The 12081-nt window shown below is 43.5% G+C and overlaps 1 protein-coding gene across 1 annotated transcript in view; it reads right to left on the reverse strand.

Moving 5' to 3' along the window:
- The window catches only part of LOC311106552 (protein eva-1 homolog C-like), a 208412-nt gene that overhangs the window by 110111 nt on the left and 86220 nt on the right, over positions 1–12081 (reverse strand). Inside the window, exon 5 of the mRNA XM_084148932.1 lies at positions 5588–5731. Within this exon, the coding sequence (XP_084005058.1) occupies positions 5588–5731 (144 nt within the window). The remainder of the gene's footprint in view (positions 1–5587; positions 5732–12081) is intronic.

A 12081-nucleotide genomic window follows, 5' to 3' on the forward strand; every position in this document is an offset into this window, starting at 1 on the left:
GAGAGCATTCAAACAGGGTTCAGGGCATAGTTTGATCAGCATTAGGGGGTTGTGTATAAGTGTGTGGGTTAGGTGGGCATAGAAATTGTGCATGTGTTTGTTGACATGTCCGGTCTGAGAGGCTCCAGACCCTGGCACTGATGGATCGATCCCTGGATCAGCAGGCGTCTGGACGACGTGTGTGTTTTGTTTGAGTTTTTTTGCACTGCCATTCTTGCACTGGCTCTATGCACACTCACTGGACTCTACCCACACACTCACACATACTACACTGACACTCCAATACACACATATGCACACACACTACATACGCTCACACACACACAAAACACACAAATACATGCATATTGACGCCTCCCACACACACTCCCACATACACACACTTTTACACTCTTCACATACGCTGCTGCTACTCTGTTTATTATCTATCCTGATTGCCTAGTCACTTTTACCCCTACCTTCATGTACATAATTACATCAATTACCTCAACTACCTCGTACCCCTGCACATTGACTCTGTACTGGTACTCCTTGTATACAGCCTCATTATTGTTATTTCATTGTGTTACTATGTCCATTTTTAAATTTGTTAATTTTGTTCTTACTTTTTAACTCTGCATTGTTGGGAAAGGGCTCATATGTAAGCATTTCACGGCAAAGTCTACACCTGTTGTAATCGGCGCATGTGACAAATAACATTTGATTTGATTTGTGTGTGTGTCCATTATGTTTGTGTATGTGTTTGTTAATGAATCAGTGTGACAGCTCAGGATTAGAGTGTGTGTGTGCGTACATGTATGTACAGTGGGGAAAAAAAGTATTTAGTCAGCCACCAATTGTGCAAGTTCTCCCACTTAAAAAGATGAGAGAGGCCTGTAATTTTCATCATAGGTACACGTCAACTATGACAGACAAATTGAGAAAAAAAAATCCAGAAAATCCCATTGTAGGATTTTTTATGAATTTATTTGCAAATTATGGTGGAAAGTAAGTATTTGGTCACCTACAAACAAGCAAGATTAATGGCTCTCACAGACCTGTAACTTCTTCTTTAAGAGGCTCCTCTATCCTCCACTCGTTACCTGTATTAATGGCACCTGTTTGAACTTGTTATCAGTATAAAAGACACCTGTCCACAACCTCAAACAGTCACACTCCAAACTGCACAATGGCCAAGACCAAAGAGCTGTCAAAGGACACCAAAAACAAAATTGTAGACCTGCACCAGGCTGGGAAGACTGAATCTGCAATAGGTAAGCAGCTTGGTTTGAAGAAATCAACTGTGGGAGCAATTATTAGGAAATGGAAGACATACAAGACCACTGATAATCTCCCTCGATCTGGGGCTCCACGCAAGATCTCACCCCGTGGGGTCAAAATGATCACAAGAACGGTGAGCAAAAATCCCAGAACCACACGGGGGACCTAGTGAATGACCTGCAGAGAGCTGGGACCAAAGTAACAAAGCCTACCATCAGTAACACACTACGCCGCCAGGGACTCAAATCCTGCAGTGCGAGACGTGTCCCCCTGCTTAAGCCAGTACATGTCCAGGCCCGTCTGAAGTGCATTTGGATGATCCAGAAGAGGATTGGGAGAATGTCATATGGTCAGATGAAACCAAAATATAAATTTTTGGTAAAAACTCAACTCGTCATGTTTGGAGGACAAAGAATGCTGAGTTGCATCCAAAGAACACCATACCTACTGTGAAGCATGGGGTTGGAAACATCATGCTTTGGGGCTGTTTTTCTGCAAAGGGACCAGGACGACTGATCCGTGTAAAGGAAAGAATGAATGGGGCCATGTATCGTGAGATTTTGAGTGAAACCCTCCTTCCATCAGCAAGGGCATTGAAGATGAAACGTGGCTGGGTCTTTCAGCATGACAATGATCCCAAACACACCGCCCGGGCAACGAAGGAGTGGCTTCGTAAGAAGCATTTCAAGGTCCTGGAGTGGCCTAGCCAGTCTCCAGATCTCAACCCCATAGAAAATCTTTGGAGGGAGTTGAAAGTCTGTGTTGCCCAGCGACAGCCCCAAAACATCACTGCTCTAGAGGAGATCTGCATGGAGGAATGGGCCAAAATACCAGCAACAGTGTGTGAAAACCTTGTGAAGACTTACAGAAAACGTTTGACCTGTGTCATTGCCAACAAACGGTATATAACAAAGTATTGAGAAACTTTTGTTATTGACCAAATACTTATTTTCCACCATCATATGCCAATAAATTCATAAAAAATCCTACAATGTGATTTTCTGGATTTTTTTTTCTCATTTTGTCTGTCATAGTTGACGTGTACCTATGATGAAAATTACAGGCCTCTCTCATCTTTTTAAGTGGGAGAACTTGCACAATTGGTGGCTGACTAAATACTTTTTTTCCCCACTGTATGTCTTCCATTTCCTAATAATTGCTCCCACAGTTGATTTCTTCAAACCAAGCTGCTTACCTATTGCAGATTCAGTCTTCCCAGCCTGGTGCAGGTCTACAATTTTGTTTCTGGTGTCCTTTGACAGCTCTTTGGTCTTGGCCATAGTGGAGTTTGGAGTGTGACTGTTTGAGGTTGTGGACAGGTGTCTTTTATACTGATAACAAGTTCAAACAGGTGCCATTAATACAGGTAACGAGTGGAGGACAGAGGAGCCTCTTAAAGAAGAAGTTACAGGTCTGTGAGAGCCAGAAATCTTGCTTGTTTGTAGGTGACCAAATACTTATTTTCCACCATAATTTGCAAATAAATTCATAAAAAATCCTACAATGTGATTTTCTGGAAAAAAAATTCTCAATTTGTCTGTCATAGTTGACGTGTACCTATGATGGAAATTACAGGCCTCTCTCATCTTTTTAAGTGGGAGAACATGCACAATTGGTGGCTGACTAAATACTTTTTTTCCCCACTGTATGTATGTATGTATGTATGTATGTATATGTGTGTGTGTGTGTGTGTCCATTAGTTTGTGAATGTGTGTGTGTGTTAATGAATTATTGTGTAAAAATAAATAAAGAGAGTCGCACACAATATATATATAAACTCCCAGTAACCCTGAAGAAGGCCAGTGATGCCGAAACGTTGGTGTTTTAGCCAATAAATTACTGGGAGTTTATATATATATATAGAGTGTGGGACTCTATTTATTTTTATAGCTTACAGTTTATTCGACGTTAGTTAGCACCTCCACACAAAATAATTGTCTCTGGGTGTGCTCCAGCTCCAGCATTTTAATGAATTATAGTGTGACAGCTCAGGATTAGCCTGTGTGTGTGTGTGTGTGTGTGTGTGTGTGTGTGTGTGTGTGTGTGTGTGTGTGTGTGTGTGTGTGTGTGTGTGTGTGTGTGTGTGTGTGTGTGTGTGTGTGTGTGTGTGTGTGTGTGTGTGTGTGTGTGTGTGTGTGTGTGTGTGTGTGTGTGCGCGCGCATGTATCTACAGTACCAGTCAAAAGTTTGGACACACCTACTCATTCATGGTTTTTCTTTATTTTTACAATTTTCTACATTGTAGAATAATAGTGAAGACATCAAAAAACTATGAAACAACACAAAAGGAATCATGTAGTAACCAAAAAAGTGTTAAACAAATCAAAATATATTTTATATTTGAGATTCTCCAAATAGCCACCCTTTGCCATGATGACAGCTTTGCACACTCTTGGCATTCTCTCAACCAGGCGTTCCCACATATGCTGAACACTTGTTGGCTGCTTTTCCTTCACTCTGCCGTCCGACTCATCCCAAACCATCTCAATTGGGTTGAGGTCGGGGGATTGTGGAGGCCAGGTCATCTGATGCAGCACTCCATCACTCTCCTTCTTGGTAAAATAGCCCTTACACAGCCTGGAGGTGTGTTGGGTCATTGTCCTGTTGAAAAACAAATGATAGTCCCACTAAGCCCAAACCAGATGGGATGGCGTATCGCTGCAGTATGCTGTGGTAGCCATGCTGGTTAAGTGTGTCTTGAATTCTAAATAAATCACAGACAGTGTCACGAGTAAAGCACCGACACACCATAACACCTCCACGCTTTACGGTGGGAACTAAACATGCAGAGATCATCCGTTCACCCACACCGTGTCTCACAAAGACAAGGCGGTTGGAACCAAAAATCTCAAATTTGGACTCCAGACCAAAGGACACATTTCCACCGGTCTAATGTCCATTGCTCATGTTTCTTGGCCCAAGCAGGTCTCTTCTTCTTATTGGTGTCCTTTAGTAGTGGTTTATTTGCAGCAATTCGACCGTGAAGGCCTGATTCACACAGTCCCCTCTGAACAGTTGATGTTGAGATGTGTCTGTGACTTGAACTCTGTGAAGCATTTATTTGGGCTGCAATTTCTGAGACTGGTAACTCTAATGAACTTATCCTCTGCAGCAGAGGTAACTCTGGGTCTTATATTCATGTGGCGGTCCTCATGAGAGCCAGTTTCATCATAGCGCTTGATGGTTTTTGCAACTGCAAATGATCCGTATTGACTGACCTTCATGTCTTAAAGTAATGATGGACTGTTGTTTCTCTTTGCTTATTTGAGCTGTTCTGGCCATAATATGGACTTTTACCAAATAGGGCTATCTTTTGTATGCCACCTCTACCTTGTCACAACACAACTGGTTGGCTCAAACGCATTAAGAAGGAAAGAAATTCCACAAATTAACTTTTAACAAGGCACACCTGTTAATTTAAATGCATTCCAGGTGACTACCTCATGAAGCTGGTTGAGAGAAGGCCAAGAGTGTGCAAAGATGTCATCAAGGCAAAGGGTGGCTATTTGAAGAATCTTACATATAAAATATATTTTGATTTGTTTAACACTTGTTTGGTTACTACATGATTCCATATGTGTTATTTTATAGTTTTGATGTCTTCACTATTATTCTACAATGTAAAACATAGTAAAAATAAAGAACCCATGAATGAGTAGCTGTGTCCAAACTTTTGACTGGTAGTGTATGCATGTATGTATGTATGTATGTATGTATGTATGTATGTATGTATGTATGTATGTATGTATGTGTGTGTGTGTGTGTGTGTGTGTGTGTGTGTGTGTGTGTGTGTGTGTGTGTGTGTGTGTGTGTGTGTGTGTGTGTGTGTGTGTGTGTGTGTGTGTGTGTGTGTGTGTGTGTGTGTGTGTGTGTGTGTGTGTGTGTGTGTGTGTCCATTAGTTGTGAATGTGTGTGTGTGTGTGTGTGTGTGTTAATGAGTTATAGTGTGACAGCTCAGAATTAGCCTGGGGTCGTTGTGGCTAGGTAGACAGGGAGGAAGCCCATCACTCTTCCGTCGAAACAGAAAGCAGAAACGAGCAGTTGAGCACCACTCCTGCAAACATCAGAGAGTCATCAGACATAAATTACAAAATAAAGAGTGAGAGAGATAGAATGAGAAAGAGAAAGAGAGAGAGAGATACTGACAGACGACAGAGCTAAAAGATAGACAAAAACTTGGGACACGTACAGTACGTAGCTGTATCAATCAGCCCCCAATCCACATACATGAGAGAACACCTCCCTTTAGTGTCCGCATAAGGAACTGCTGACTAGGTGTCATAAAAAAAAAACTGTTGACTAGGTGTCGGAACAACTGGAAACTCACCACATGTGTAGATGACACTAAGATATTTCCTTGTGCCCGAGTAGCAGGGGTCCCCGAACTCTTGTGTGGACGCTCGGACGAAACAGCTCCGTTTGCCCTGACAACGGGTCGTCAGCACCTGGAGAGCTACGCCCGACTGGCAGTCTGAGACAGAGGGGAGGGGAGAGGGGAGAGGGAGAGAGAGAGAGGCCCAATGAGTCCATAGAGAATAATAATAAGCAAAAACTGAGGGGTCTCGTAGGACGCATTCACTAAGAATTGACATACACAGGGCATTGAGGGCTGCACAATCTGTGAGCCATATGGCACCCTTATATCTATGCATTTGGTGCAGTCATGCAGGCTACATTCCATATCATTTAGCTGGGTGGAATGTTAGATTTGTTCACAAATAGACAGATTTATTGCTCATTCATTCCTCAGTATGTTCTGCAGATGCAGTGTACATGTCACTTATTCTTTCGCTATAGGCCTATATATATACAGTTATGGACAAATATATTCTCACCCTTTTCTTAAATAATTCCCTATTTCGTCTAAAATAAGTTGAAATTGAACAAAACTGCAGAACCAATTGTATTTTTGTTAACTTAAAGGTTGGGTAAGTAATATTTTCTTTCCACAAAGTTAACCACATTTCTATTATATGTAAATACACTGAACAAAAACATAAATGCAACATGTAAAGTGTTGGTCCCATGTTTCATGAGCTGAAATAAAAGATCCCAGAAATGTTCCATATGCACAAAAAGCATATAATTATTTCGCTCAAATTTTGTGCACACATTTTTTACATCCCTGTTAGTGAGCATTTGTCCTTTGTCAAGATAATCCATCCACCTGACATTTGTGGCATATCAAGAAGCTGATTAAATATTATGATAATTACACAGGTGCACCTTGTGCTGGGGACAACAAAAGGCCACTCTACAATGTGCAGTTTTGTCACACAACACAATGCCACAGATGTCTCAAGTTTTGAAGGAGCGTGAAATTGGCATGCTGACTGCAGGAATGTCCACCAGAGCTGTTGCCAGAGAATTGAATGTTAATTTCTTTACAATAAGCCACCTCCAATGTTGTTTTAGAGAATTTGGCAGTACGTCTAACCGGCCTCACAACCGCAGACCACGTGTAACCACGCCATCCCAGGACCTCCACATCTGGCTTCTTTACCTACGTGATCGTCTGAGACCAGCCACCCGGACAGCTGCAGAAACTGTGGGTTTGCACCACCGAAGAATTTCTGCACAAACTGTCAGAAACAGTCTCAGGGAAGCTCATCTGCGTGCTCGTCGTCCACACCAGGGTCTTGACCGACTTCAGTGTGCAAATGCTCACCTTTGATGGCCACTGGCACACCGGAGAAGTGTGCTCTTCACGGATGAATCCCGGTTTCAACTGTACTGGGCGAGCGGTTTGCTGATGTCAACGTTGTGAACAGAGTGCTCAATGGTGGCCGTGGGGTTTTGGTATGGGCAGGCATAAGCTACGGACAACGAACACAATTGCATTTTATCAGTGGTAATTTGAATGCACAGAGATACCGTGCCGAGATCCTGAGGCCCATTGTCGTGCCATTAATCCGTTGCCATCACCTCTTGTTTCAGCATGATGATGCACGGCCCCATGATGCAAGAATCTGTAAACAATTCCTGGAAGCTGAAAATGTCCCTGTTCTTCCATGGCCTACATACTCACCAGACATGTCACCCATTGAGCATGTTAGGGATGCTCTGGATTGACGTGTACTACAGCGTGTTCCAGTTCCCGCCAATATCCAGCAACTTTGCACAGCCATTTAAGAGGAGTGGGACAATATTCCACAGGCCACAATCAACAGCCTGATCAACAGCCTCATTTTCAAGGCCTCCAGTACCATAGGCAGCAAAGCAACCCCACAGCATTATCAAACCTCTCCCATGTTTGATTGTAGCTTCATTTGGTCGTCGGTAAACACAGCGATGATCTGTATTGCCAAAGAGCTCTAATTTTGTTTCATTGGTCCACAGAACATTTTCCCCAGGATTTAGGCTTGTTTAGGTGAGTTTTTGAGAAGTTCAATCAAGCTTTCTTGTGTCTCCTTCAGCAGGGGGGTCTTTCTGTTTACCAACGACCAAATGAAGCACTCAAAGACAATAACAACCGACCTACAATCAAGCATGTGGGAGGTTCGATAATGCTGTGGTGTCACTTTGCTGCCACTGGTACTGGGGGCCTTGAACTTGTGCAAGCGGTCCTCTGTAGCTCAGCTGGTAGAGCACGGCGCTTATAACGCCAGGGTAGTGGGTTTGATCCCAGGGACCACCCATACACAAAAATGTATGCACTCATGACTGTAAGTCGCTTTGGATAAAAGTGTCTGCTAAATGGCATATTATTTATTTATTTATTATAAGTTATCATAAAATCAGTAGATTATCGAGGTGTTTTGGAGTGCAATGTTCAGCCCACTATCCAAAAACTGTGTGTCAGTTAAAGGTTGTGGATCTTCCAGCAGGACAACAACCCCAAAACACACATCAAAAGCACCCTGGAAATGGTTCAAGAAGAAATGCTGGACTGTTCTGCAGTGGCCAACTTAGATAATAGAATTAGAGCAGGTTGTTGCTAAAAATTGCCAGTAGAAAGGTGCATCAAGCTCATTGATGGCTACAAGAAGTGTTTGTCTGCAGTTGTCTTGGCCAAAGACTGTGGAAACAAGTAGTAGCTCCAGGGTGCCAATAATTGTGTCCAACTTAAGTTGACAAAAATAAAATGTCAACTTATTTTATAAGAAATAGTGCAAGGGTGCCAATATATTTGGCCACAACTGTATCAATGCAATTCGTTTTATTGGCAAATTAAGTGTATGTGTGTATCCTTCTCTTTCTCTCTTTAGAGTGTTTGATGGATCGTCGGCACTTCAGAGGGGCACAAAGGGTTACATGAGCCTCTGTCAACATACAACACTGACTAGGGTCATTTTCTATAGACTCAAAGTAGGGAGTAGGGAGTAGGGAGCAAGGAGTAGGGAGTAGGGAGCAGGGAGTAGGGAGTAGGGAGTAGGGAGCAAGGAGTAGGGAGTAGGGAGTAGGGAGTAGGGAGCAGGGAGTAGGGAGCAAGTAGGGAGTAGGGAGTAGGGAGCAGGGAGTAGGGAGCAGGGAGCAGGGAGTAGGGAGAGCCTCACTCACAAAAACAGAGAGCGGGACTAGGTGACATCTCTAACACACTCTTCCCCACAAAGGCTCTGCCCCCCATTCTTCTCCTTCGGGGGCCTCTATCCAGACCCATTCCAGGGACATCTCGCGCAGGCCCCCCATTGTGAAAAGGGACACCCGATCTTGTGAGGGTGTGTGTGCGGACACACACACACACACACACACACACACACACACACACACACACACACACACACACACACACACACACACACACACACAGACACCTGTCAGAGTGATAGATGGAGCGCTAATACATTATCACTAAGCGCCTGCCAGACCCCGTCCTACATCTTCAGACCCTCTTCACCGCTCTTCTTATCCTCTGGGGAAGGATGGACAGATGAGGCTCTTCTCTTTTCCTATTTTTCCCTCTTCTCTCTTGGGTAGATCAACAGAAGGCTATTTTCCTTTCCTTTCCTCCTCCGCTCTCTACTCTTGAGATTCAGTAGATACTATCTGATGTACTAACATGCTGTGACCACATCTAGTCAAATGGTGTACTTTAAAGGTAGGTGCTATCCGGGATCCTTTGGACGTCCCTACCCCATTGAAGTTGAAATTTTAAATGGACATGGTAAAGGTTAATGTTAGGGATAAGTAAGGGTTAAGGTTAGGGTAAGGGTAGGGCTAAATGGTTAGGGTAGGGACGACCCAAGGATCCCAGATAACACTAACCCTTAAAAGTGCAGGTAGGGTAATAGCAACTGTGTAGGCTCATGCTTTTAATGATAGCAACTTAGTCAAGTTTGAACCACAGAATCCCAAAAGGACCGCTGTAGTAAAGAAGCCCAGGGCCCGTATTCACAAAGACTCTCAGAGTGGGAATACAATCTAGGATCAGTTTCTGCTGTCTACGTAATCATATTCATTGTGATCTAAAGGTCAAACTGATCCTAGATCAGCACTCCACTCTTTGACGCTTTATGAATAAGGGCCCTGGGCTGCTTTTCCAAGGCCTGCTGGGTAAGGAGGGTTCAGAATTGTATACCTTTAGCATTGCCAGAGGGGTGAGTTGGCACTTTCGGGACTATTCCAATGGTTCTAATGTGCCAGGCTAGCCAGTGCCCATACCATAACCCCACCGCAAACCATGGGGCACTCTGTTCACAACATTGACATCAGCAATTTGAAAGAAAACTAAATTGACTATTGAACCCAGGTTTGGTCGGGACACCCGGACACCCACAAAACCCTCTGGGAATGTTGCTATTAACCCCTGGTTCTGCATGGATGCCCTTAGGAAGACACGCACCAAACCCAAAACAGACCAAGTTGTAGAGAGATGGGCGAGTTCCCTTTGAAAACAGACACTACTGAACTCTCTCACAGTGTGTGTGTGTGTGTGTGTGTGTTCGTGTGTGTGTGTGTGTGTGTTCATGCATGTGTGTGTGTGTGTGTGTGTGTGTGTGTGTGTGTGTGTGTGTGTGTGTGTGTGTGTGTGTGTGTGTGTGTGTGTGCGCTCGTGCATGTGTACGTGTGTGTGTGTGTGTGTGTGTTTGTGCCTGTGTGTGTGTACTGCCATTCCACACTCCAGCCCCAGAGAGATGAGAGAGGACAGCACTCAGACATCAACAGACTCAGGACAGATGATGATGGAGGTCACAGGTCAAATAGCCCAACTCAGGACCTAAAGAGCAACACATATACCAGTTGAATCCTTCCTCCTTTCTTTGAAGTAAGACAATCACTGATCTGGTATGACTGAATTGGAGGAAGCTATGGTAGAGGAGACCCCACTTTCACCTATCCAATTGTGTTAGATAAGTTATTACTTGATAATTTGAAGAATGATATGGCCATTTAGTAGACACTTCTATTCAAAGCAACTTACAGAACTGGCAACATTAACTGACACAGATAATCAGTTTGTGGTTCATGCAGGAATAAAGCCCACAACTCTGGTTTTCACCCTGTGCTCTAACCCACTGAGCCATTAGAAACTCAAGTAAAGGAGTAAGTAAGTGTGCGAGAGTGAAATTATTCTAAAGTGCCACCCTGAAATGACTATGTCATTTTGTTTAGGTGTTTTGTGCACATGTACTTAAATAAATAGTGTCTTATAAACCCATATGGACTGGGCACCAATTGGTGTATGACACTTAAATTAAATCAATCAATCAATCAATCAAATGAATCAACCATTAACTTGCTTCCAGGTTGGTAGTGAACTATGCCATTTAGAAACATATGTCTTAACCTCCGACCCAGATTCAACCCAGCATGGTCTATAGATACAGTGGGGGAAAAAAGTATTTAGTCAGCCACCAATTGTGCAAGTTCTCCCACTTAAAAAGATGAGAGAGGCCTGTAATTTTCATCATAGGTACATGTCAACTATGACAGACAAAATGAGAAAAAAAAATCCAGAAAATCACATTGTAGGATTTTTTATGAATTTATTTGCAAATTATGGTGGAAAATAAGTATTTGGTCAATAACAAAAGTTTCTCAATACTTTTGTTATATACCCTTTGTTGGCAATGACACATGTCAAACGTTTTCTGTAAGTCTTCACAAGGTTTTCACACACTGTTGCTGGTATTTTGGCCCATTCCTCCATGCAGATCTCCTCTCGAGCAGTGATGTTTTGGGGCTGTCGCTGGGCAACACGGACTTTCAACTCCCTCCAAAAATGTTCTATGGGGTTGAGATCTGGAGACTGGCTAGGCCACTCCAGGACCTTGAAATGCTTCTTACGAAGCCACTCCTTCGTTGCCCGGGCGGTGTGTTTGGGATCATTGTCATGCTGAAAGACCCAGTCACGTTTCATCTTCAATGCCCTTGCTGATGGAAGGAGGTTTTCACTCAAAATCTCACGATACATGGCCCCATTCATTCTTTCCTTTACACGGATCAGTCGTCCTGGTCCCTTTGCAGAAAAACAGCCCCAAAGCATGATGTTTCCACCCCCATGCTTCACAGTAGGTATGGTGTTCTTTGGATGCAACTCAGCATTCTTTGTCCTCCAAACACGACGAGTTGAGTTTTTACCAAAAAGTTATATTTTGGTTTCATATGACATTCTCCCAATCATCTTCTGGATCATCCAAATGCACTCTAGCAAACTTCAGATGGGCCTGGACATGTACTGGCTTAAGCAGGGGGACACGTCTGCACTGCAGGATTTGAGTCCCTGGTGGCGTAGTGTGTTACTGATGGTAGGCTTTGTTACTTTGGTCCCAGCTCTCTGCAGGTCATTCACTAGGTCCCCCCGTGTGGTTCTGGTATTTTTGCTCGCCGTTCTTGTGATCATTTTGACCCCACGGGGTGAGATCTTGCGTGGAGCCCCAG

The sequence above is a fragment of the Coregonus lavaretus genome (assembly GCF_964263955.1).
Source record: "Coregonus lavaretus genome assembly, chromosome: 31".
Classification (NCBI taxonomy): domain Eukaryota; kingdom Metazoa; phylum Chordata; class Actinopteri; order Salmoniformes; family Salmonidae; genus Coregonus; species Coregonus lavaretus.